At 28.1% G+C, this 26,493-nt stretch overlaps 1 protein-coding gene across 1 annotated transcript in view; it reads left to right on the forward strand.

Annotated features, from left to right (window-relative positions):
• LOC113385843 (beta-1,3-glucosyltransferase-like) overlaps positions 1–26,493 on the forward strand; it is a 97,706-nt gene that overhangs the window by 55,118 nt on the left and 16,095 nt on the right. Inside the window, exons 3-5 of the mRNA XM_026623672.1 lie at positions 6,150–6,259; positions 13,530–13,937; positions 22,342–22,478. Coding sequence (XP_026479457.1) covers positions 6,150–6,259; positions 13,530–13,937; positions 22,342–22,478 — 655 coding nt within the window. The remainder of the gene's footprint in view (positions 1–6,149; positions 6,260–13,529; positions 13,938–22,341; positions 22,479–26,493) is intronic.

The raw sequence follows: 26,493 nt of genomic DNA on the forward strand, positions 1-26,493 counted from the left end.
AAGATTTAACACTTTATATTTTGAAAGGAAATTGGATACACGTTGTTAAAGTAGATATTTTGATACAAACACACACAAATTAAAGTATTTAAATAATATTATACTATTTTAAAATGAAATGAATTTTAATCCCCAATTTTATAATAATTATTATTTTAGTAAGTTTCAAGTTTTATTATAATAAAACTAAATATTTCTAATCCGAGTGAAATAAATATACAAGATCTCTCCACCGTAATTTTAGTAAGCTGTTGACTTTATAGTTTTCTATGCAATGAGATAAGCATTGTTATGAGAAATGTATGTATAAACATATACATATCATATCTATTCTCGTATTTTTCATTATTAACTCATTTCATTTTTGAATGAAACATTAATAAATTAGAAAATAAGGAATAAACACCATCAGATAACAAAATATTTTTTTATATTTGAATTGAACAATGTGTTTTTACAAGGATTCTCTCTTAAGAGTTATCCATTGTAAATAAAGAGTGAACAAACTTCGCAATCGCATTAACAAGGTTCAATATAAACCTTTAACATACAGAATCTTAAATTACGGTTATTTAAATAAGATACAAATGCGTGGGGTTACTCGCACATGGTAATGCAAATATACGTCGTTATATAATCTACAACAATCGTTCCTTCATCGTATAAACGGGTTGAGGCATTAATAAATTAGAAGAGGTATCTATTGTTCAAAATTTCCATTAACAATAGTCCAAAAGCGCTCGCGATTTAAATATTCACCAAGTACGGTTTGATGCAAATATTTGATTTAACAACTGAAACGGAGAGAGAACTTATGCAATTCTGCAATCATAGCAACATATCTATATATGCGGTCCTTAATAAATAACAAAAGAGGGAATAATCCACAGAATTGCAAGTTGAACTGGTTTACTGTAGATCCTGTATAAACATATAATGGTATCATGTAGTATACATTCGTTTCTGTTTATATTTATCTTCATGGACATTTTATATGATATCGTCACAAAGAAACGTCATATTTCATGATAATTATGTCAGGAAAGTAACTATGCAAATTACTAAATTAATTGGTGAAGCATTGGTGTAGTACATATTTAAATGGTCTAATAATAGTTTAAGCTAATGAGTTGACATGTAAAATTTCATATTTTTTAAACTTTATTTTGTTATTTGAGAAATTGCGTTGTTTTTGGAAATCGATGAATTTATATGTATGAATCGATATTTACATGAACAATATTCGTTTTTAAAAAAATTGGAATATTTGCTTCGGACAAATGTTGCTATGCGCAGGTTCTAAATGGATATGAAAAATATTTTAGATAATTTATAAAAATATACAGGATAACTGAAAAGAGAAAACAGATAATGAGATTGCATTTATCGAGTAAAGAATGTAATATGTTTGTATATATCTACTATATTGCTCACAATACTAGACATGAGTGTATGTAATAATCCAAAGCAATTTGTGAATGAATAGCTACAATGAAAATCAATGAATAATTGAAGAATCGAATTAAATCATGGCATAAATAATTAAATCATGTCGCTAATTAACACAATGCGAAGTAATCAGCCTAAATATTGTGTTTATCATTGTACTTAGAATTGTATACAAATTAACACGCTGTACGCACACGCGTACAAATATGCATGCATTCATTTTATCATTATGGTAATTCTACGTTACACGTAATATATATTTAGCTATGCTATTTTAGACTCATTAGAAATTTGTTTCATTTGAGCACACCCAGTTTTCTTTCAATACTTCTAATATGTCTTTAATATAAATTAATTTTGTTAAAAAAAAAGAACGACGATATTAAGACAAAATCGAGCAGATAAATCTGCAATATGTTTGCGAATCAAGTAAACTCTAAATAAAGGGGGAGATAATTCCAAAGCCAGAAAAAATAGACAAATTATCAATACCCGCAACATGAAAAACAAAGAAAGAATGCAAATCAACTATCGTATTTAGTCAATACCAACTATTCCTGTAGAATATCCAATTTGGTCAGCTTTCAAAACATGTCGAACAAAATCACAGAATGGGGATCAGATTTCGAATCATGATTACAGGCATCTATACGAAATTTAGATCTCTACTGAAACGCAAACTATAATTCGACTTCTGGAAGAAATTAGTACAAGTTAGAACATGGCTCTGAGAGCATCAGAAAAGGCAAGGCAAGCAAACCAAAACTAATTGAAAAGTTTTGAAATATTTCGACAAATAATGAGGAAGATCAAGTGGACTGATAGTATTATGAGCCAGTAAGTACTGGCCAGTACTTACTGTCAGAGCCAGTACTTCGGAGTTATAGTCCTGGATTCTAAATAGCAAATGTTATTGGATTATAATATAAGTGTACTTTAAAAGTGTAAGCAATAAAGTAGTTCTTATATTTCAAGTCCATATTCATTTATTATTGATTAGAAATAAAATAAATAGTGAAAAGCGACTCATCTGGTTCTATGTGATATTAGAAAATGTAGAACGTAATTTATAGTAATAAAAAAAAACTGTGTTTGATACATCATCATAAATGTAAAAGAACAGCAATTACATGCATCAACTAGGTGCACCTGTCTTAAGTTTGAAAAGCTCAACAGTTGTGTAAATAGTTGAATTCAAATACTAAATATCCTTCATCGAGAAGTGATTCAGCGTTTGTAAATTATAAAGAAGAATTAATATCATAATTTGAATGTTCGCAAAAGTTATTGAAAAAAATATAAATTAAAGAGATTGACTTTTGCTTGTTAATATATAATTTGTTGAGATAACTATCATTAAATTCACATTTTGAACAAGCATCTATAATTTTTTTTTTATTGTTTGAAAATTAAATTTAACATGATGATTCTTATTACTACATATAATATCAACGTAGTAATACTCTTTTAGACTAATAATCCTATGAAAAACTAGTTCTAATTTTTCATCAATGTAACGATCGCTGCAGAGATGCAATTTTTAAGAAAAATAAAGAAAAATGCCAATATATATGCATTTTCATCAATTCCTATACTAACACTTTATTATTAATGATGGTCTTACATTTATGGACAACTTTCTTAATTTATATGTAATGCGATATTTATTCATATCATAATTTACTACTACCAAAATTATATAACAAAATAAGTGTATATGTGTAATACCGTGTATTTTTGAATACACATACACACACACACATATATATATATATATATATATATATATATAAATATATATATATATGTATATGTATATCATATACATAGTTCGCAATATTTCTTCATACTGAAGCAAGCCACGAGGAATAAATTGCATAATAATGCAACGAACGTGATTTGAGTAAATATGTGATACTTTGTATGATATATTTGAAGCATGTATATACACCGATATGTATATATATATATATATATATATATATATATATATATATATATATACATATACATATAATAGGTGGAAAAGTATTTTACTCCAGCAATTATTGCACATGAATAAAATAGTTTTATTTTAAATTGACAAATTAGATTTCCATGTTTACTCGTTGATCAGTAATTGGTAAGCAAAATAGTAGTAAACGGTTAAAAGCATGACCATGTCAATAAAAAAAAGTAAAAAAGCTACTAATAATAATCGCAAAAAACGGAAAATAAAAAACTCCCAAATATGTTCCCCCCAGGAAATTTGGAGCTGTGAACAAACTTTAATGAAAAATTTCATCTCCTCCCTGCATCGTCCATGTTGCAAAACCTAAATAATTTAGCAAACTTATCGAACAAATTTAAAACCGAATGGGAGATAATTCACGAAATCTTTAGGATACAACATTCAAGTCGTGTGAAAGCTTCTACTACAAAAGAGAAGTGGTACATAAATTTATAATTCGAAGCGCAACCACTCACCGTTTACTGTTACACAGCTTAACATTTCACGAAACGTGACAGAGCCGCATCTGAAAGCAAGAATAGAATATGTGAATATTTAAGGTGCCTAAGTTGACGAAGTGTTGCGCCAAATAAATAAGAAATATTTGCTTTGCCTTACTTGAATCGAAATAATATACGAATGATGTAGAGTAGAGCGGAACCTAAAAGTCCGCGGGTGAAAAGGTCCACCAACAATATCTCAAAAACAAGTAAATTTGAGAATTGTTTAATAAATATATTTGAAAAAAAAGGAAACAAGATGTATTACCAGCCGTCACCTTGATTTTTAAGACATGGCTATCGGGAGAAAAACGAAAATGTTTGAAAATCCGTAACAAAAATATTATGTTTTGTTATTATTTTTTGGTTCTGAGCATCGTTGATTAGTTTACGAGGCCTTAATATAATTTTTAAGTATACGATATTTATTTGCTTGTACGACGTATTTTTAATTTCAAGTTAGATTCAACAATTTTTTATAACTTCCAAAAAAAACTTACACATAGGTGGGATAAAAAGGACCAATTGAACCTGCTCTCCCATGAAGAATATGTAAACAATAAAAAATAGGAAATAAAATAGTAAATTAATTTAAAAAAGCAATTTTACAAAAAATAATAGTTCAGTATTAATAAAATAATAATTTATTAATAATTAAATTAATAGTTTGTCCAACCCTGCTAATAAATATTTCTGACGAAATAGTACACCACGGTTATACGTATATAGTGTTATCTCTGTAAAAATGCACCCATGAAATTTACATTTTGCATTGATTGAATAATGTAGCTATTATTTCGTAAAATTCTTTTGAAATTAAAAATAAGACATTAGACCAAGGAGCAACCTTGGCTGTCCCATTGTGCCCCATCTAGTAGGTAAAAAAAGTCAAGTGACAAATTTTTGAAAAACGGTAAAAAAACACATTTCCGCTATGATGAATTACCTGGGCTTTTTACTGAACATAGTCTGATCGTTGTTTGTTTGATATGTGTTATTTGTAGTGATATAATTGGTTTGGTTTTCATAATATAATTGCCCAAAGTCAAATTAGACCATTGTGCCCCGCCCTATAAAAAAATGAATATCTAAAAATTTCATGATTTTTGCTAGTTCAGTTTGATAATCTGAATAATCTTCATTATTTATTTCATATTTATCCTCATTATTTTAAGATCAATGATGCGTTCGCCGGATTGTATTTATCACTTAAGCTGATAATTTGGTACTAATTCACACAGACCCTCATATGATGAAAAGGTTGGAAGATGTAGAACTAGAATTACAATTTTCTCAATCATAATGCACCAAATAAATTTGCACGTAAATATTGTGATGGATTAAAAGTTGGGGTTGATAGCCCCTTTCTCGGGTGTTGCAACGACTGCCAAATATTATATTTTAGCGTTGCATCCCCATTATGAAAGGGTTACGCCAACTCCTTAACCCGACTTCTAAGGACACCCTGCAATTACCTGTGGAAACTGAACCAACTAACTACACGAATGAAACAGTAATAAGTTATTTAGCTCATTTTAATTGAGTGAATTTCTAATGTAATAGATTTGACATCAAATATTCGTAATATAATAATAAACCGATTCTTATAGATGTTACTAGATAATATTAATTATGAAATTATAAACTGAAATAGAGAACCCATTTAGCAAGATAGAAAACATATGAGATGAATGAAATAATGAAGAATATATGAAGAATGAAAACATTATTCTAGGAATTTACAAAATTAAGCATTCTTTCACTAAAAAGTCAATTATTTTTCTACTTTTCTTATTACATTGTTCAAATTTAGCGTTAACAACCTTTTAGAAATGTGTATATTGTCTCACACTCAATCACTCAATTAACTATCAATTTTCTTCCACTATTGCAATAATTTGTAACGACATCAACACTATATACTAATATAGGCTAGTATAATTGTATTTTTGAGTCCTCTTGGAAGAAATCTGTGGGCTATATATTTAAACATAAATAATTATGATAATACGATTTTGTACTATGAAATATTCACCAAATTAAATCCGTCACTGTTCTTAAGTTATTTAATATAGTATAAAATTATTTATTATAAATTTAATAAATTTATTATAAGTTAGTATATTTAAGTTTAATATAATATAAGTGCGATTGATATTAATTGAATTGAATTTTTTAACTTTTATAAAATATATTTTCTTATTTTTCAGAACCAAATGAAATTCTCTTTATCATCCTGAGTCAACCAAATTCTTATAGTTCAAGTTTAGCTGAAAGTCTGCGAAAGGATATTTTAAGACAAGCCATCGATCTGAATAAGGTAACTTTTTTTATTAAAAAACCAAGGGTTTAGATGTCTCTGTGTGTATATCTTTTCTTGAACGACGAAAACCTTATCAGATTTTCGAACAGACTCACGACTGAAGTATTTTATCGCATTCTTCTTGTTTTTGCTTACGATTTGTTCTACTGTTCCATTTAGCTTTTTACAGTGTTCGAATTCAAAAATAAAGCATGTCAATCAATGGCGTTTCACAGATTCGGAAATAACGAAGTACATTCAAAATAGATACACAACACAAACGCAACTTTGATATGTACATTTACATATTTTTAAAAACTGCCGAAGTCAATTAATTTGCCATGCAAAATATTTAAAAATATCTATGTAGGCCGAATACTCGTTCGGAAGTTTAATTAATTATTTTACAAATACCTATATTTAAAAATTAATTTAAAAAGAGTGATGAAATATATTAAATTTCATAAAACTAGTTTATTTTTCAAACAAATATTGTCGCACAAACGCAAATTGGCTAACTTTCTGTGTAATAAATTGAGAAAAAATTCATTGATCAATTTTGAAGTACGAATAAAATTTCATAAAAATCGATAGCCTAATGTAGATATCGGTAAAGCAATTTGTTCTTAAATTATATTTAAAAAAAAATTTCAATGGTACGTGGTGGGTATCAGCTTGATTACTTATTTAACGGACTGTTGGTAAGAATTTTTATGTCAACATAAAAAAGTGAATGAAACAACTGTTTCTGTTGCTATATATATATATATATATATATATATATATATATATATATATATTGATTGTTTCTTTTCCGAACAGTAAATCCAATAATAAAAAACAATTTGTTTTTTGAAGATGTTTAATACGACGTTTCGGAACTAGGTACGTTCCATCATCAGGTTTATTCTGTCAAATACAATGTTTTTTAAAATACTGATTAACATTAATTAACAATGGTCAATACAGATTAATTAGAAAAAAATTTTGTTATAAAGGAATGGATTATGTACCGGATAGATAGTAATAAGACTTAACTAAAAAAGGTTTTATATAAAATTGAGAAGCAAAAATTATTTACCTGTAATAATTTATATATCCATATCACTAATATTTTTTTGTTAAAAACACTCGATTTTTTTTTTTTTTTTTTTGGAAGATATTTGTAGATGTTACGACTACACAAGACTTAAACACACTGATATGGATTTCTGTCTGCCAGATGTAAAGGACAAAGCACGGAACTCTTGGCAAAAATGATGATGGAATGGATGATGGAATGCTAAACCTGATGATGGAACGTACCTAGTTCCGAAACGTCGTATTAAACATCTTCAAAAAACAAATTGTTTTTTATTATTGGATTTACTGTTCGGAAAAGAAACAATCAATATATTGAAAAAATCCAGGACTTATCTATTGAATATACTCCAGAACACAATGGGACGAAATTTCTTTCAATCACTGTCAAACACTTCAGACCACAAGCACCACACTCTGATGAAAACATTTTCAAAACTCAATATTAAATATGCAAAAGCCATCAACAAAAAAATATTTTTATTACGATGTAAAAATGAATGGATTATACCGAATTTCATAACTAATATTATCAACCAACAGTTTTTACAAACAACTTCAAATATATATAAAATTGAGCGGCAAATATCATACTTACAAAATTCAGTACTTAAATTAGAAATAAAAAATTCTTTTATTGACATAAAAAATAAAAAAACACGAATAGATCAGATAATAAATACACTCCGAGAAACAATAGATAAAAATACTTTTAATAAATTTTTAGAATTCGAAAATAAAAAATACGATAAACACTTTCATATTATTAAAAATAAACAAATACAGAAATTGAAAAATCTTATACAAATTCGAGATAAAAATTATCCATTTCATGTTTCTAAATTTTCGATAAACAAATGGCTAATAAATAAAACCAATATAGTCATTCCAGAAAATATCCAATACATTTTAGCACTCGGTCCAAAATTCAATTACGCACCTAGTAAATACAGAAATAATGACTTCATAAAAATTTTAAGTAACATAGAATACAATATCAGGAACATTGAGACTGACAAGCAAAATCGAATCAGGTCAAAACTATGTGAAAAACTAGTTAAACAATTAAAAAAAGTTGATAAGAGTTTCCAACATATTCATCTTAAAAGACTACACAAAGATATAGCGGAGACCAAATTATTCATTAAATCTAATAATATAATTGTTTGTCCAGCAGATAAAGGCAATATGACGGTAATTCTTGACAAAGAATTTTATACTAACACTACATTACGAATGCTAAAAGATGATACTACTTACAAAATCATTACAAATGATCCAACACAACAGTTTTCTAGACAATCAATTAAATTAATTAATGAATTAAAAAATAAAAAATTCATTTCTGACAAATTTGCCTATAATTTAAAAGTACAACATCCTATTTCCCCAAAAATGTATTGTCTCCCCAAAGTCCACAAACCTGAATGCTCCTTTAGACCCATTGTATCCTACGTTGGCTCCCCATTCTATAATATCGCTAAACACATTGCTAATATTTTAAAAAATGTCACAATTTCCTCTCCTCACTATGTAAAGAACTCTTACCAATTTGTGGATCTAATCAAAGACCGAAACATTACGGACGATCAAATTTTTCTAAGCCTTGATGTAATTAACCTTTTCACATGTGTTCCCCATGATTTAATACTTGATTCAATTGAAAAACGCTGGCCCACTATTTGTAACTACACCGACTTGCCCATAACCACTTTCAAACACATCATTAACACTGTCCTGAATTGCTCTTATTTTAATTGTTTCAATAATTTTTATCTACAAATCAAAGGTACTGCTATGGGTTGCCCATTATCCCCTGGCATCATAGACCTAGTTTTACAAACCCTTGAAATTTCCGTTTTCTCCACATTAAATTTCCAAATATATTTTTACGTTAGATATGTAGATGACACTTTTTTTATAATAGACAAAGAACAATCAGATATAATAATCGATACCTTTAACAATTACAATAAGAGCATTCAGTTCACACATGAAACACAAATCGACAACAAATTAAACTTTTTAGACGTGACTGTACACAAAATTGACAACATTATTTGCACAAATTGGTACAGAAAAACTACATGGTCCGGGAGATACCTTCATTACGCGTCATATTGTCCCAAAAATTATAAAGTCAATACAATCATTTCTTTGATAGACCACGCAATCATGTTGTCTCACTCTTCTTTTCATACCCAAAACACAACATTAGTAACTAAAACTTTATTAGAAAACGGATATCCCCTCACCCTCATCAATTCCATTACCAATAAAAGACTTTCCTATCATAAAAGTAACAATTATCAATCCATCTCCAAGTTATTCCAAGACAACAATATTAAACCAACTTTTCACAGCATGCCTTACATTGAAGGCTTATTTGATTATTTTGCCAAATTACTCAAAGAAGAAAATATTTTCATTTCAGGAACAGCTCTATATTCTTTTAAAGAAATGTTTTCAAAAATTAAATCCACCACCCCTCCTAAATTCAATACTAACATAGTTTATTCCATCCCTTGCAAAAATTGTCAAAAACAATACATTGGCCAAACATCACAGTACATTCATAAGAGAATGAGACAACATGAATTAAGCGTCACTCATCATAAAAGCCGAAATTTCCAAAGTACTCTTGTTCAGCATTCCATCGAAAACTCACATAATTTCACCTTTGAACCCAATATTTTATATAGAGAGGATTGTACTTTTAAAAGACTTTTTTCTGAAAGCAGTTTAATCTTTTTGAATTCGTCAAAAAGTGTTAATAAAAGATCAGATCACAATATCATTCATGACTCATATTTAAATTTTTTAAACCTGATTAAAAATAATTAATCCTAATAGTTTTTGAATATGTGTATATATATACATGTATATATGTTATAATATATGTACATCCATATATATGCTTATATGTATGTTTTTGGGTATACACTATACACATACACTTGCATATGTGTTCATGTGTATAATTGTGGATACATTAATATATAGATATGTGCATATGTATGTATGAGTATGTAGGTGTGCATATACATGTTCATGTATGTATGTATATATATATATATATATATACATAATATTTCTCAACATTTACTAAAGCAATATTTTTCCTTTTTTCGTAAATTACCAAACAAGAGCCATAAAAAATCATTTTTGCCAAGAGTTCCGTGCTTTGTCCTTTACATCTGGCAGACAGAAATCCATATCAGTGTGTTTAAGTCTTGTGTAGTCGTAACATCTACAAATATCTTCCAAAAAAAAAAAAAAATCGAGTGTTTTTAACAAAAAAATATTAGTGATATGGATATATAAATTATTACAGGTAAATAATTTTTGCTTCTCAATTTTATATAAAACCTTTTTTAGTTAAGTCTTATTACTATCTATCCGGTACATAATCCATTCCTTTATAACAAAATTTTTTTCTAATTAATCTGTATTGACCATTGTTAATTAATGTTAATCAGTATTTTAAAAAACATTGTATTTGACAGAATAAACCTGATGATGGAACGTACCTAGTTCCGAAACGTCGTATTAAACATCTTCAAAAAACAAATTGTTTTTTATTATTGGATTTACTGTTCGGAAAAGAAACAATCAATATATTGAAAAAATCCAGGACTTATCTATTGAATATATATATATATATATATATATTGATCTTTAATTTACAAGCTCCTTTCTTGTATTCCTTTTGCTAGACTCTCAAATATATTATAATTCACACGTATTTATATGCACAAATCTTCTTACTCCCTACACCGAAATCTGGTTGGTAATGATAGTTCCTGGTACAATCTTAACTAGTATGCTTTATATTTTGGAATTTAGCATAGAAATCTAGTTCATGTAGATTAATAGAAAACACAGCTTAAATTTATGTTGATATAATTGCAATATATTTGCATACTATTAAGGTGGCCATACATCCCGGATTTCCAACCCGTTTTTCTAAAAGCAATTTTTGTTCCGGATTTAGATAATTTGTCTTGGATTGCCCCAGTTTTTTTAAATGTACTTTACAATAAAATCATAACTAGTCATCAAATATCAGAAAATTATACATAAGCACATATCGAATATAGTCGAATACAAATTTTCCAATTGCGGATTAAAATAGGCTCTCACATTAATAAATACGAACATTTGTTTTTAATTTTACAAAAATTAACAATGTTATGAAAACACACAAACAAGTGTTAAATGCTCAAGCTAGTTATGAAAAAAAAAATTGATATAAAGCTTGAAACCGAAAAAACATAGATCGAAAAATATAAGATGATATAACATCATAGGTCCCTACTAAAATCTGTAATTCTGATTGAAAAATTGATTTATTGAAAAAAAGCAGTTTTTTATTGTATCCTCAAATGGTATTGGTTATTTTAAAACAATATTTATGTTATTTAGTATAAAGCCCCCCTCCCCCATCCCGGAATATCATAACCAAAAACTGCAATCCCGGTTTTGACTTCCAAAAATATGGTCACCTCAATACTATGAATTAATATACTATGATAATAATCCTAATTAATTTGGAGCTACAGACAAAACGTGTAAATTTTAGAATAAACCTAAAACATAGCAATTTTTATTAATGAAACGCCAGATCATTGCAGCTCAATTCATATATAATAATGTTTAAAATTGCAGATTATTTACAAAAGAAATGGAATAAAATTATTCACTTTAAGATATGCATCTCGTCCCACTTATTATGCTATTTCAGAACGCTAAATTAGCAAATCAGTAATTATTCTCCGGAATAATTACTATACAAACTTTTCCGCTTATATTGCTTCTTGTTTTGACTATCTATTTGTATAAGTATAAATTTGAATTATTTACTTTTAATGTAGTTTGATAAACTAAATCTATAAACTCAGAATATTAGTTTATTTTGAATGACATATAATATCAAACCTACAAGGTTATTCTGTGGACATTTTAAAAGTCCATATTATAAATTACAGGAAACTTGCAAGAAACCGTTTGAGCTTGTTTTTGTGAACCTAGGTGCATAGCAATTTAGCTTATTCGTCAAGATGCAAGCATAGAGAAAGAAATGGTGCAATTTTCTATCAAACTTAAAGAACGACTTGCAATACAAACAAATAGCTTTGTACGCAAAAATGTCTTTACAAAAAGTCTTTTTGAAATATGTGCTTTTAAAGATACGTCAGACTGTGTAATTTATTTTAAAAAATACTTACAAACCAACAACCTATGAATATAAATTATTGTCAAATATACCATTCATAGCTTACAATTTACTAATACCATTTCTTTTTGGATAGAGCAAAATTAATGTAGGAAAAATAATGTATCAATATCGTTAGAAGTTACACCATGCACTTATATTTGATATAAGTGCCTTATTAACCCTCCGTCGGGCGCAGTCCAAATATGTACAGAAACGAGCGCAGTGTATCTGACAGATACAGATTATAAATATATTGACAGGAGGCTTATAGTTTAATATATTTTTATTTAATTTGCGCTTTTACAATGCTGAATATGTATAGTATTTGTAAACAAAAACAAAATATATATTAAACCACTGAATGTATATTTTTTCAGGAGAATTAAACTCTTCTCCTTTTTTTTATCCTTGTAAAATAATAATAATTATATATTGTATAAATGTGATGTAATGTAAAACTATACATCTTTGGGTAGAATACCTCAAGGTAGAAAAACCCATATTTAATCCAATGTATATTAAAAAATATATATTAGATCAATATTATTTTTATAATATGCAAAATGCTAGACGCACAAACCTTACTTTTTCTGAAATGAATAATTTAATTAATTATATAAAAATGATTGTCAGATTCTGTTGAAATGTTTATACAGAGACTATATAAACAATTAGGACAATAAAAACTTAGTGTTTTTTGTCTTTTTGTACGTCAAATAGAATTTGGCTTAGTGTGTTTTTTTTAACAAAATTGCTACTAGCAAAATATGCGAAGTTCAAAGACAATCTAATATGGACAAATAAATAGTAGACATAAAATAACGAAGCTACTGAGATATGGAGATCTCGATGAGATCAAATTGTGGAGAAACATGCTAAAATGTTGGCCCTGTATCTGTCAGATCGGCTGCGCCCGACGGAGGGTTAAATGTTAACATGAATACAATTGTTTATAACTAATAAAAACAAAATATTTTCAATATATTTCAGACGCCGCCAATAATCCACCTTACACACCTGGATTATCCCGCAGCATCTTCATGGACCGTTCTACCTTTATTGCCAACAATTACTCAAACTTGTAACTTATCCGTTGAAAGTACAAAGTATAGAAAAAAACACTCAGATCAAAAATACGAATTGGAGCAACCAAAACCTAATAGAAATAAATTTAATAAAGCAAACATTAATATATTGCAAAAAACCGAAAAATATTCCAAAAATAATGTGTCACATTATTTGGATCCTATTTTAAAAATATCCAATTTTAAACGAATACGGAAGAACAGGGAAAAAAAGGAAAGAATCCGAATTAATTGGGTTTTTGTGTGTGAAGATAGAACATATGTGAACTTGCTAAGACTATTGGATGTTTTATCGAACAAAAATTATGAAGACGTAAGTATTCAAAAATAAAAACTTAGTGTCGGGCGCCCTCAGTAAATAATAATAGTAATTATTAGGTTTTGCATATATATATTTTATCAAATATATTATATAAACCGTTTATTTTTGAAGTGATTTAAGTTCATTTTGATCTTTCATAAAGTTTTATAAAGTCACTACACTATTAAATTAATGTCTTTCAATTTTCCGTCGTCATTTTTCATATCTGTATATTTACAATATGGCATTACCTTGTGTTCACTTTGATGAATTTACTCCTGTCATATAATTCGTTATATTTCATGTAACAAAAGGATTTTATATAAATGATGCATTTAGAGCCTATTGCTAAAAAATATGACATCGTATCAAAAAATAGGCAATCCAATTTCGTTCTGAAACATTTACCCTTGATTGTATGAGGCTAGAGAAATTGGTTTACAAAAGTACTTATATATATATATATATATATATATATATATATATATATATATATATATGTATATATATATATGTATATATATATATATATATATAATCCGTGCGTGTATTACGTTGATATATGTAATAATTGTGTTTTATGTTTGTGTTTTTCATTAATGAATGATATGAATATTTGATTATAAATTTATTGGAAATTCATATGATTCAATGGCAATCAAACAATAAATCGAATTTTACATAATTACTACTATTGTTATAGTATTGAAAAAACGGCCTGCATTAGTAATTATTTTATCATACATAATAAAATATCTAGTCGTGAATGGCATCGTGCCTTAAGGCAAATTGCTAGAACTTCCCGTGCCGTAACGAAATATTCGAGGAATATTAATCAATCGAATTTAAAATAAAGGATAAAATTGTATAATATTTATAAGAATTACATAAACTGAATTGGAAAGTTAAAACTATTTATTTCAAGTAAATTAGTGAGATTCAGAACTTTAGCTAGAAAGAATTTGAAATTCGATTTATTTTCGATGTTCAAAAAAAAATTCCCAAAATCAATCATTTTGGTCAACACAAGAGGAAAGTTTTTTTAATTTCTCTCAAAACCCGCTTTATTTTGCACATTTAGCTCGATTAAAAAAAACTCGATAAATATTGCATTCGCCAGTTTTTGTAAGTCTAAATCGTTTGACTCAAAATTGAAAAATTCACGAGAAATTATAAATTAAGTCATTTTTACATTTTGCCAAAGATTTCTAGAAAACCATTTAAGAAATGCTACCAATAACATCAATAAAATGCAATGGAAATATGTCTCATATATGTTAATTTTATGAGATGATCGGTTTAGTTATATTATACCAATTAATCATTAATATAAGAATATTTTAACATTTTTACAAATAAAAATAGATTTAGATACACTTTCAAAGATAAATGGTGATTTATAATAAATAATAATTCGATAATCAACTTATAACTTAATTATTAATGATAAGTTGATAATTACCAGTTGAAAAATATTTTTTATTACTTTTACTTTTAATGTTCATAATTATGTTACAAAACAAAAATGATAATAAAAAATACTTTTAGTTTTAGGTGTATCAAATATAATTTTCAATAAATTATAAATAATTTTTTTGAATTTTTCAACGAAAATCTTCTATGTGAAAAAATAAAATTATAAATAGAATTAGCTATCCAAAAAAATTTAATTATAATAATTATATAAATGGTGTCCCAGATCCGATCGTCAAGCCGAAACGGGGTGTAGTGTAGTGTTGATCATAACTTTTTATGTAAAAATAAAATGTTTTTATTATTACTCGATTTTTTTATTATTCAAAACTATCAAGTATTATACCATTTTGAAATCCCCATTGCCAACTTTAGATAAAACTTAAAGAGGACGTCTCAAAAATTACCAAATTCGTACTTAAAAAGTCGTAATCGTGAAAACTTGGAGCAATGGTGACATAAGTTTTCACTGTTGTTTTAGAAATTTTATTTACAGAACCAAAAACTTCAATGAACATAATAATTAAAAATTAACGACAATAACTGAAAAATTGTCACATTTTTACCAAAGCTCGGGGTTACACTTAAAAGCTCATAATTTTCTAACTACGTTAGATGATTTTTTTAATACCATAATTTAATTAATTATTTTTTTAATAATAACATAACAGTTATAATCAACTCATACTATTACTCCGTTTTTCTTGACGTTGAGTTTCGGAACACCCTGTACAGTACTTGTTTTCTTTTAATTTCGCATCGTTAACTTACAAGTTTTACACTTTTCAGCATTTTCATTTAAGAGTTTTGTTGATAAAATTAAACTAATAAAGAAACTGAGTTTGAGTTCGAGAATTGTTTATTATATATTTGTTTATGATAATTAATAAAGGAAAAGATAAATCATTAAACTTTTCTAGCTTCTCCAGTACTTAGAACATTCAGTAATTGTGTTTACGCCAAAATAGACGTGACAACATCGCATTAATTTTGGCGCAAGAGAATTGCATCTTCCAACGATGCATGGACATTTGCGACCCAAGATCGGCAATAAAGTTGCCCTCTAGATACCTGAAGGCGGCCCTAACAATATAGTCTAAATCCAGTCGCGAAACTATACATAGTCTTAACCCGGTCGCTAAGCTATCCACATTCAAATATTCCAATATTATATCAATATTAAAACTTTATCATACAAACAGTGTAAATTATATTCTACAAATAAATAAGTGTAAATCTATTTGTTATTAATCAATATTTACATTTTAAAACGGTTGATAGAGCCACTAATTCTATCTGGTCCTTCAGCTTATACTTCAACAAAAAACATTGGTCCAAACGATCCGAATTTGATCACCAGTGCGAAGGAAATAACTAAAATAATTAAATCTAAAATCAAAAATTAAATAAAGTGGAAGTTCTAAACAAGACAGGAAGTTCTAACTTTGGCGCTACACCAACGAACGAGCGAAGCAAGCAGCGAGTGAATCAGGTTAGTCAAGCATTCCCTTCCTATCTGTCTCTCCATATTTAATAATTAGAGTTCAATATAATATGTGTCAAAATGGAATCATCAAAAACATTAAAGTCACTAAATATCAAGCAACTCATAATTAAATCGCGATTAGCATCTATCGAAAAGATTTGCAAGCAATGGTCAAGCATACCTGTTTGTGAGTTAAATATTTTAGATATAAACCGCTTTATCGAATATGTAAAACCTTTTTAAAAACATATGAAGATACGGTTATCGAAATAGCAACATTACTAGACGACGAAGAGCAAATTGATAATTTAATTGAAAACGAATTAGATGAGTTTTATGACAAATACAACAAATGCTTGGCAACATTATTAAAACTTAGTCAAGTTTCATTAAATAAATCAGATACTAGTTCGGAAAGTAAATTAAATTATACCACAACAAACAATGCAGGTAACATAAAACAGCCTCAATTTTATTTACCTCAACTAAATGTTTCTAAATCATTAACGCTATCTAATCATAAATCAAACTTAGAAGCTCAAATACACACATCTACGGAAATACACAAACCATACAACGATATACAATATGTCACTGAACATTGCAAAAAATATTTTGTTTCTAATGCTAAGGCTACGCCTAAAATTATGGCAAATAACGGAAGTTTTGGGACTAAAATCAATTTTACAAAAAATATCAAAAACATAAAACGCAGTAAACAAATAACATTAAAACGTTATATTTCATTTGAATACAAAAATCTATTCACTGAATTCATAAACGCATGTACACCTAAAATATGTTTCTATATACCCCATCACAGCGTGTTAAAGTCGAACAATTTAATAATGAATTTTTGCGTATTTTTCGAAGAATCTTTTAAATTCAATACAAATCTGTCGTTAACTGAGCTACAACTTGTTTTACCGACTATCCAAAATAAAATCTTTTCCATTATACCAAAATTTAAAATGAATACGTTAGTACTTACGGTCGATATAAAGAAAATGATAAAACAAGTTTCAGTTCAGACTAGCGACAGAAAGATGCACCAAACAGTTTGGAGCAAAACTTCTAATGACAAAATAAATATTAATCAAATAAATACGTTTTTGTCAATGCAATCAATCAAACAAAACATAACCAAACAGCTTAAAATATTCGAAATTCTCACAAATTATCCTTACGTTGATAGTTTATTAACTAGAGATAATACAATAATGAAACTATTATTCATTAACAACAATCTTACTAATCTTTTAAAACAAACTCAATTAAATCCTTATCAATTGAATTCCAACTATTCAAAACTTTTAATTCAGACTATAAATATCGGCGAACAAATTACAAAATCTCTACAGACATCGTCGAATTTATTTTTATATTGTTTTAAATTTAACTATAAGATTAAAACAATAAATCTAATAGCGAATAAAAGATCTATTTTATCAGCTACTGTTCAAACATATGATACAAGAGATTTTTTATATCCAATCAACAATTTAATTAAACTAATAATGCAAATTCTAGGGCGGTCGAACTTACCACATCACGAGGAAATTTCCTCAGAATTACAAAATGCATTAAAACAGTTTTCTACAAATATGTTAGAAAACACATTAAAGTGTAATGAAATCAAAACTACTAAACACTTAAACATTAAAATAAATATATTACTTATATTTTTCGATAATCGTCTAAGCATGAAATCAAATGGCTACACATATAATCCGCGTATAAATGTGTTTTATATCAGGTCAAATTCTAGCTATAAAATAAACCTAATGGTAGCAAATCTAAAATAACTCTATTAAAAAATATCGCACGTATATACCTCAAGCTAAGTACGGCACAATTACTAGCAGCTCTTGCACAAAAAATGAAATATGCATTAAATATTACGTTTGATAAAAAATTATATTGGAGCGATTTTAGTATCATCCTTATGGGAATAAAATCTCTATTTTACAAAATAGAAACTCTTTTTGCCAATAAAATAATTTTATTCACACCGAAACATACGCAAACTATTGGTTGCATGTCGAATCATAAGACAGACCAGCGAACTCCATTTCACGCAAGTGCTATACATAATCTATTAAATTCATCTTTAGTGGTAAGGTCCCTTTGACATATAACTGCAACGCGCGATTAAAATTGTTACAATTTTATTAAACTTAAACGTGTAAAAAATAATACACTTAAATTATAATTAAACGTAATCGTATAAAAATAATACACCTAAATTACAATTAAACTTAAACGTGTAAAAAATAATACTAAATCAACAAAGAATAGGACATTGCATGCTCTATTAATAATTCACAAGATCAATTATCACAAAATATGACAGTCAAGCAAGACATAATTACAAGCAAGAACTTGCGTACGCATCATACAAATATCCAAAACTTAAATACATTTATACTATTATTAAATAAAAATGGAATTTTGCACGTTGGGGTTCAGACCAAATACTTGAATTTAATCTAAACAAATGTCAACCCATAGCGCTGTCCAAAATTCCACTCGTCTATCCATTTCCATACCTAAACATGAACATTTAAAAAATCATATCACCACTTTGTACAAATATCTATTTGCCTATAGGAACTAAAGGCTTACTTAAATATGTACATGTTTCCAAATGCAACACACATATATTAATTATTAACTTTGTACAAATATCTATTTGCCTATAGGAACTAAAGGCTTACTTAAATATGTACATGTTTCCAAATGCAACACACATATATTAATTATTAACGGGCAATTTATCTACATTTGTACTATCCCGCATTACTCTTTCTTTACATGCGAATTCTTAGTTACAAAAGAATATCACTAAACAAGAGTGTATAAAAAATGAAGGCTTTTTTATGACTTATATTTTCGCATTTTTATTAAATACAAAATACATTTCTAATCGAACTTTACAAAAATACAAAATACATTTATAGTCGAACTAATATCTGGTTTAACACTAAATGGTTGATAGCCATTTTTAACACAATTTTGACGCAACGCATAAATCTTGTAAATTATATTTATATAAGGAAACTAATCTTATAAACCTTATAAGGTTTTCAAAATAAATAAACTAAAACCAGATTATAAATAATATAGTCAAATGGACTATATCGAGGTTTCATATACCATCAAATTTTCATATAAAGCTCATCTAAAAAAATTTTGTAAATTTTCGAAATTATTTTCTAATTCTAATTCTTTACGGTAATTCTATATGGTTCAAACACATATCGGAACATTATTGAACTCGAAACCAATCTCTTAAGCTCCAATCCGCAAGATTATGATCCATTAATTCCTAATCACTTCCATATTTAAAATCCTCAATCTCAGCTCCCTATCCATCAATGCTTGATATTCTTGGAAACACCCTTGCTCAACACCAGGAACTTCAAAGAAAAAAAAAACTTGTGCAACAAGAGTACAAGAAATGCGCCAGGGTTGCAAACTACGACAAATGGCAAGTACAACTATCGTAAACAGCTGAAATGGGGAATTTGGTAGTGGTCAGAAAGGACAATTTACCTTCACTACATGGACGATTGGGGCGATTTCTAGACACACACCCAGAAGATGATCAACTTGTGCGCGTGGTAACAATCAAGACTGAAATTGGTGTAGTTAAACGTGCAGTTAATCAAATCGGTGTATTACAAAAGTCATAGACAATATATTTCAAACAACAGACTATAATTAACTTAGAGTGATAAACTATAATTTTAATTTTGAAATCATATACACTATATTATTTCAAGGGCGAGAGTATGTTTACGCCAAAATAGACGTGACAACATCGCATTAATTTTGGCGCAAGAGAATTGCATCTTCCAACGATGCATGGACATTTGCGACCCAAGATCGGCAATAAAGTTGCCCTCTAGATACCTGAAGGCGGCCCTAACAATATAGTCTAAATCCAGTCGCGAAACTATACATAGTCTTAACCCGGTCGCTAAGCTATCCACATTCAAATATTCCAATATTATATCAATATTAAAACTTTATCATACAAACAGTGTAAATTATATTCTACAAATAAATAAGTGTAAATCTATTTGTTATTAATCAATATTTACATTTTAAAACGGTTGATAGAGCCACTAATTCTATCTGGTCCTTCAGCTTATACTTCAACAAAAAACAAATTGTTTTGACTTTATTACAGTCGGTCAAGTAAGAGCGTGGTCGGGTTAATTTATAAAAATAATTATTTTATGAAACTTTAATATTTATATATGCAATGTATACGTTAAAAGCAAGGATGCAATTTTAGTCAATATGTGTCCAGTCACCACCGGTGTCCAGTAACATCTCCGACGCCTGCTTTTTACTAATTTAACGGATTATTTTAGTCCGACCGCTCGTATTTTAATTTAACGGCTCGATGAGGGCAGTACGTGCTCATATAGAACTTTCACCAGTGAAAATGACATTTTCAAAATCTCTAACAATATTTTCATGTGCCCAAGCGGAAAAGAAGCACATGTTTTTCAGTCGTCAGAGGCTTCCCCGTTGTGTTGCGCCATTTCAGATCATGAATACGAAGAGAGGTTCAGATAGTTTTGTAGATATTTCTAAACATTTTGCCATTAATTTTGCTCGCCCTTGCTGCTGTTAAAGCAGGATTCCGCAAATACCCATTCACTGTTCTTTTTTCTTCTTTTTTATTTGAATCACGTTCTGAAAAATCATCGACTTTTTTAGCAACTTTATATAGGTGTAGCGAATTCTGTACAAATGCCTTCAACTTTCTCATATATTTAGCAGCAGCTGATTGCTACATTTGGGTACCTTTTAGGTGCATGCAAATGGGCGCAGCCTCGTAGCGCGACGCGTAACTTAGCACTCATGGCGTTTAACGTAATTTTTTCTCAAAAGATCAACTGCAACTAAACCTTTTTTGACAATGCATCAAGGACAAAGCTTCACTTTATTGGCTCACGAAAGAATTAGACCAAAATCTTTCATTAACTGTCGTTAAAGTCGACTACGCTCTTACTTGACCGACTGTATATGAATTTATGAATGGATGGCGACCCAGTAATTGTCAAATCCAATTATGACTAATCAACTATTTGTTGTCATTTTTATTATATATATGCAGCAACATCAAGTGGAAATTTGACATCAAAGTTGCCTGATGTCGGGCTTTGGCGGTAGCGGGAATCGAACCAGCGAACCCGGGACTAGTTGGTGCTATCGCCTCCGTCGGTCTCTATATAATAAATAACCTCGATTTTCATATACTATATTCATAAATTCGAATTGTATAATAAATTGTGTGAGGTAGTTACTGTATCTGTATATTCTATTCCTCAATCTATTAAAACTATAAATAGATCATGATAAGCGTATAGTTCGTAATAATTCTTGAGATGTGTTCGTATAGTGAATTTCGAATTCAATTACTCTCGTCTTTCATTTAAGGATATGTACCTGGGCCATGCATTGTACGATAGAGAGGCATCCATCATACATCATTTTGCTTTTATGCAAGATCCCACCGTGTTCAAATACCCACACATCGGAGCCGGCATGGCTTTGTCGAGAAAACTTGTTAGCAGGTAAGGAATGTTGTAAATTCAGTTAATAACTGACGAATGGGTGAAATTTTCTGTACGATATATTACTGCTACTTCTAGCAACTAGTAATGTATATGCTCTTGCTGAACTTCATAAAATTTCATGCCGATGTTATATCGGAGATATCATAAGGTGAAGACACGGGGAATCACCTTTTCAACTATTGAGAATTTCACGTGTGTTGTTTTGAATATGTGGAATAATTTATATATTATATTATATAAATATACATATATATATATATATATATATATATATTAGGGTGGCCCTTAATATGGACATTTTCAAATTTCCTTCCTCCCAAGGGCTAAAATGGTTCCAAATTGATAAAAAACAATTCTTTGAAAGTTTTAGCTCTTAATATTAACTTTTAGATAGTGCGCAATTCAATCAAACTTCCTATGGAAATACCATGGAAAAATTTTTGAAAATGAAAAAAAAACAATTATTTTAGGTATAACTTAGCGACAAATGAATCAAAAGTGAAAATTCGTGTCATTTTTTATTGAAATTTCGATGCGCTGCAAAATTTTTGAAAAAAAATTCATGCTATTTCCATACAAAACTTTGATTGAATTGCGCTCTATCTAAACGTTAATATTAAGAGCTAAAACTTTGAGAGAAATGTTTTTTTATCAATTTGGAACCATTTGAACCTTGGAAGTAAGGAAATTCGAAAATGTCCATATTAGGGACCACCCTGATATATATAGGGTACCCTAGACCTCAATGTCCAGCCGAAACGGGGTAATAGTATTGATCACATCTGTAATGAATTGAATTAGAAAAAAATGCGTATCACGTAGTTTGAAAATTGTGAGTTTTCAAGTGTAACCAAGAGCTTCGGTGAAACTGATCCCATTTTTGGATTTAGTTGTTAATTTATTTTAAATTTGTTCATTTGAATATTTGGATCTTTAAAAAAAAATGCACGATATTGTCTTGGCAAGTGCCATCAAAAGTTCGTGCTTATATTCAGGATTGTTAAATGGTAAAATACTTAATAGTTTCAAAATAAAAAAATCGAGTAAAAAAATGAAAACCTAAAAATAACAAGATTTTTTTATAGCATTTTACTCACATGTAGTTCAAATATTTGTCGTACGAGCAAGCTGCACCTTTTTTTTTAATTTTAATTTTATTCTGCTATATATAATTACATACAGCAGAGAATGTTGACAAGTTGTTTAGAGATCTTTTTATACTTTTTTACTCCATTTTTTTATTATGATACTATCAAGTATATTACGGATATACAATCCTGAATAAATGCTCAAACTTTTGATGAAACTTGTTAGACTTAAAAGTTATTTTTTTTCAAATAGGGCCTCTCGAAGTCAATAAATTTATAATTTTAAATACATAGTTTAAACTAAAAGTTAATTCTTGAAAACTTGGGGCAATTGTGTTATTATTTTTCACTTAGAAATCCAAAGTTTAAATAAACAAATATCAAGAAAATTAATTACAAAAACAAAAAAAACGGTTCACATTCTTACCAAAGCTCTAGATTGCACTTTTAAGCTCATAATTTTCATATTATATGAGATACATTTTTTCTAATTTTTCTTTTTGGCAGTTATGATCAATACTATCACCCCATTTCAGTTTCACTTCTGGGACATCCTGTATATATTCATTCAATAAAAAATATTCTTTAAATATAAAGTAAAATAAGTCAAATCTGGAAGAATCATAAAAAATTAAAACCTATTTTTACTATTTGTTACCAATCACTTATGTATCCCTTATTTCAGTAATTACAATCCAAAAAAACGCAATTCGGCACCAGTAAAAATTTATTTACATTAGCATATACTTGGAGAAAAGGCACGAAGAGGATTTATTTCAAAATAATAAACAAAAGAAAAGATGAAATAAATATTTTGGAATGAAACAGCATACGTGATTAATCAAACCATTTACGATACAAATTGGATTCCACTGCCAAACACAAAGCTCAATTCAATTTACTAACGACTGAATGGTGAGGGCAAAGTATTGCGAAATAAAATGCAGAACAATACATACTAGGTGTAAGTGGCATTTTGCCTCACATCAGTGCAAGTTCGATAAACTTTCCGATACATATCGACATGAATAATCGACTTCATTAATAAAAATTTAGATTAAGCCAATGGGTAATATTTTCAACTTTTTATTTCGATAATAAAGTTTGCACTAAAATCGCCTGAATGCGATTTCTAATTATAATATATGTTATTGTATTAACTTATTAGCTCACAAACACGCTCAAAAAGCTCAGCTCATTATTCCAAGCTTCATTAAATTTAACCACTTTTTGCGGGACTATTAATATTTTAGCATGTTTTTTTAGACCACGAACTCTAGCTGTGTTACGTTTCATTTAAAAAGCAAGAAAAATAATATTTGATTATTAATGACCTGACCGATCTTTACCAAAAAAATAATCGACACAATCTTAATAATTATTATCTAGGATCAGTTCAGATTTTTTTTTGCAAAAACCTGGACGAAAAATTTAGTACATTTCTGCCAATGTAAAGAAAAGATCTAGTAAATACATTGAGACAAGAACGTGCATTGAGTAGATAATAATTCTGATTTATTCTGAAGAAGTATATTTCTTGAAAGTAGAATTATGATAAAATAAATGATTCATATTCGTAAAAATTATATGAAAAAGATACAAATTTCGAATATATATAGTAAGAATTGCAGCTTCGATACCACGGACGTTTTTCGTTTTGACTACCTATCTGGGTTTATTGAGAATCAATTTTTTTTGTTCTACGAATTCATTTTATTTATTTAAAACACTAGCAAACAGTTAGTACAGAATCCGCTTTAACGAAATATAAAGATCGATCACCTTTTTGGTATGGTTATTTTTTACTTCTACTGCTTTAGAATAAACCTGCTATGGAATTTATTTTCCATAAATCTTTCTGAACCTTTGGTAAAATTTATTTAATAATACTTCATTAACGGATGTTTGATTGAAAAATAAAAACTGAATTTGTTTTTAATTTTCACAATATCAATAATGGTTATACATTACGTAATGATAACATTACATTATTATAATAATATATCACATTAATACAAAAGAATATCAAATTAACCAAACAACATTATTATTACATAAATACAGAATAATTCTTTTTTTTTAATATCTTATATAAATCTTTTAAAAAAAATGAATTGAAAATATTTGTCTCATTTAACTCAAAAACCAAAATTTCATTTTTCATCATATAAACTACCCTGTAAACAGGTTTAAGTGTATACTATATCATATATTATATCTTATTTTCTTGTCTATGAAGTTTATAATTTTTACTAACTTTTGCAAATTGAAAATAAAAGTTCAATTTTATTAATATTGAGATGTTATTTTAACCCGCATTTGTAACTATACATTCGACATTTTTTAAATTAAAAATATATTGCTTCATATAAGCATACTAGTTGCATATATCATCTTCAGATATTTGATAGATAGTTGTAATTATCGAGTAACAAGTAACTTTAACATTCAATTTAAACCTCTTCTTTTTCAAAATCCGGGACAATAATTGCTTTTAATGTAGAAATCTAAATCAGGGGCAATAATTGCTTTTAACGAGAAAAACCAGGAACACAAGGTGGAACTGCGGGACTCTCTCGGCCAAACCTAGTTATGTGTATACGGTTATGGTTGAAACAGGAAAAAACGGAAAAGTGCTTTTCTTTTGCTAAATAACTTAAATATGATTTAAAATATCAAATACTTTTTATAGTATACTAGTATAACAAGAATCTATTTTTTTTAAAATAAATCAATATAATTTAATCAGAATTACTTACTTTCAGCAGGACTTTATTATTCGATAATATGTCCTATAATCGTCGTATAATCGTATGATACATTAATCAGATCCAATATATAACATAGAGCTCTTATAATAAATACCCAAGTTTGATAAATCGTTACTTTTGGCAATTAGATTATTTATTTATTTATTTTTAATT

This window comes from Ctenocephalides felis, unplaced genomic scaffold, assembly GCF_003426905.1.
Source record: "Ctenocephalides felis isolate EL2017-DRISC unplaced genomic scaffold, ASM342690v1 CF-g0.4_SCAFFOLD_03571, whole genome shotgun sequence".
NCBI lineage: Eukaryota > Metazoa > Arthropoda > Insecta > Siphonaptera > Pulicidae > Ctenocephalides > Ctenocephalides felis.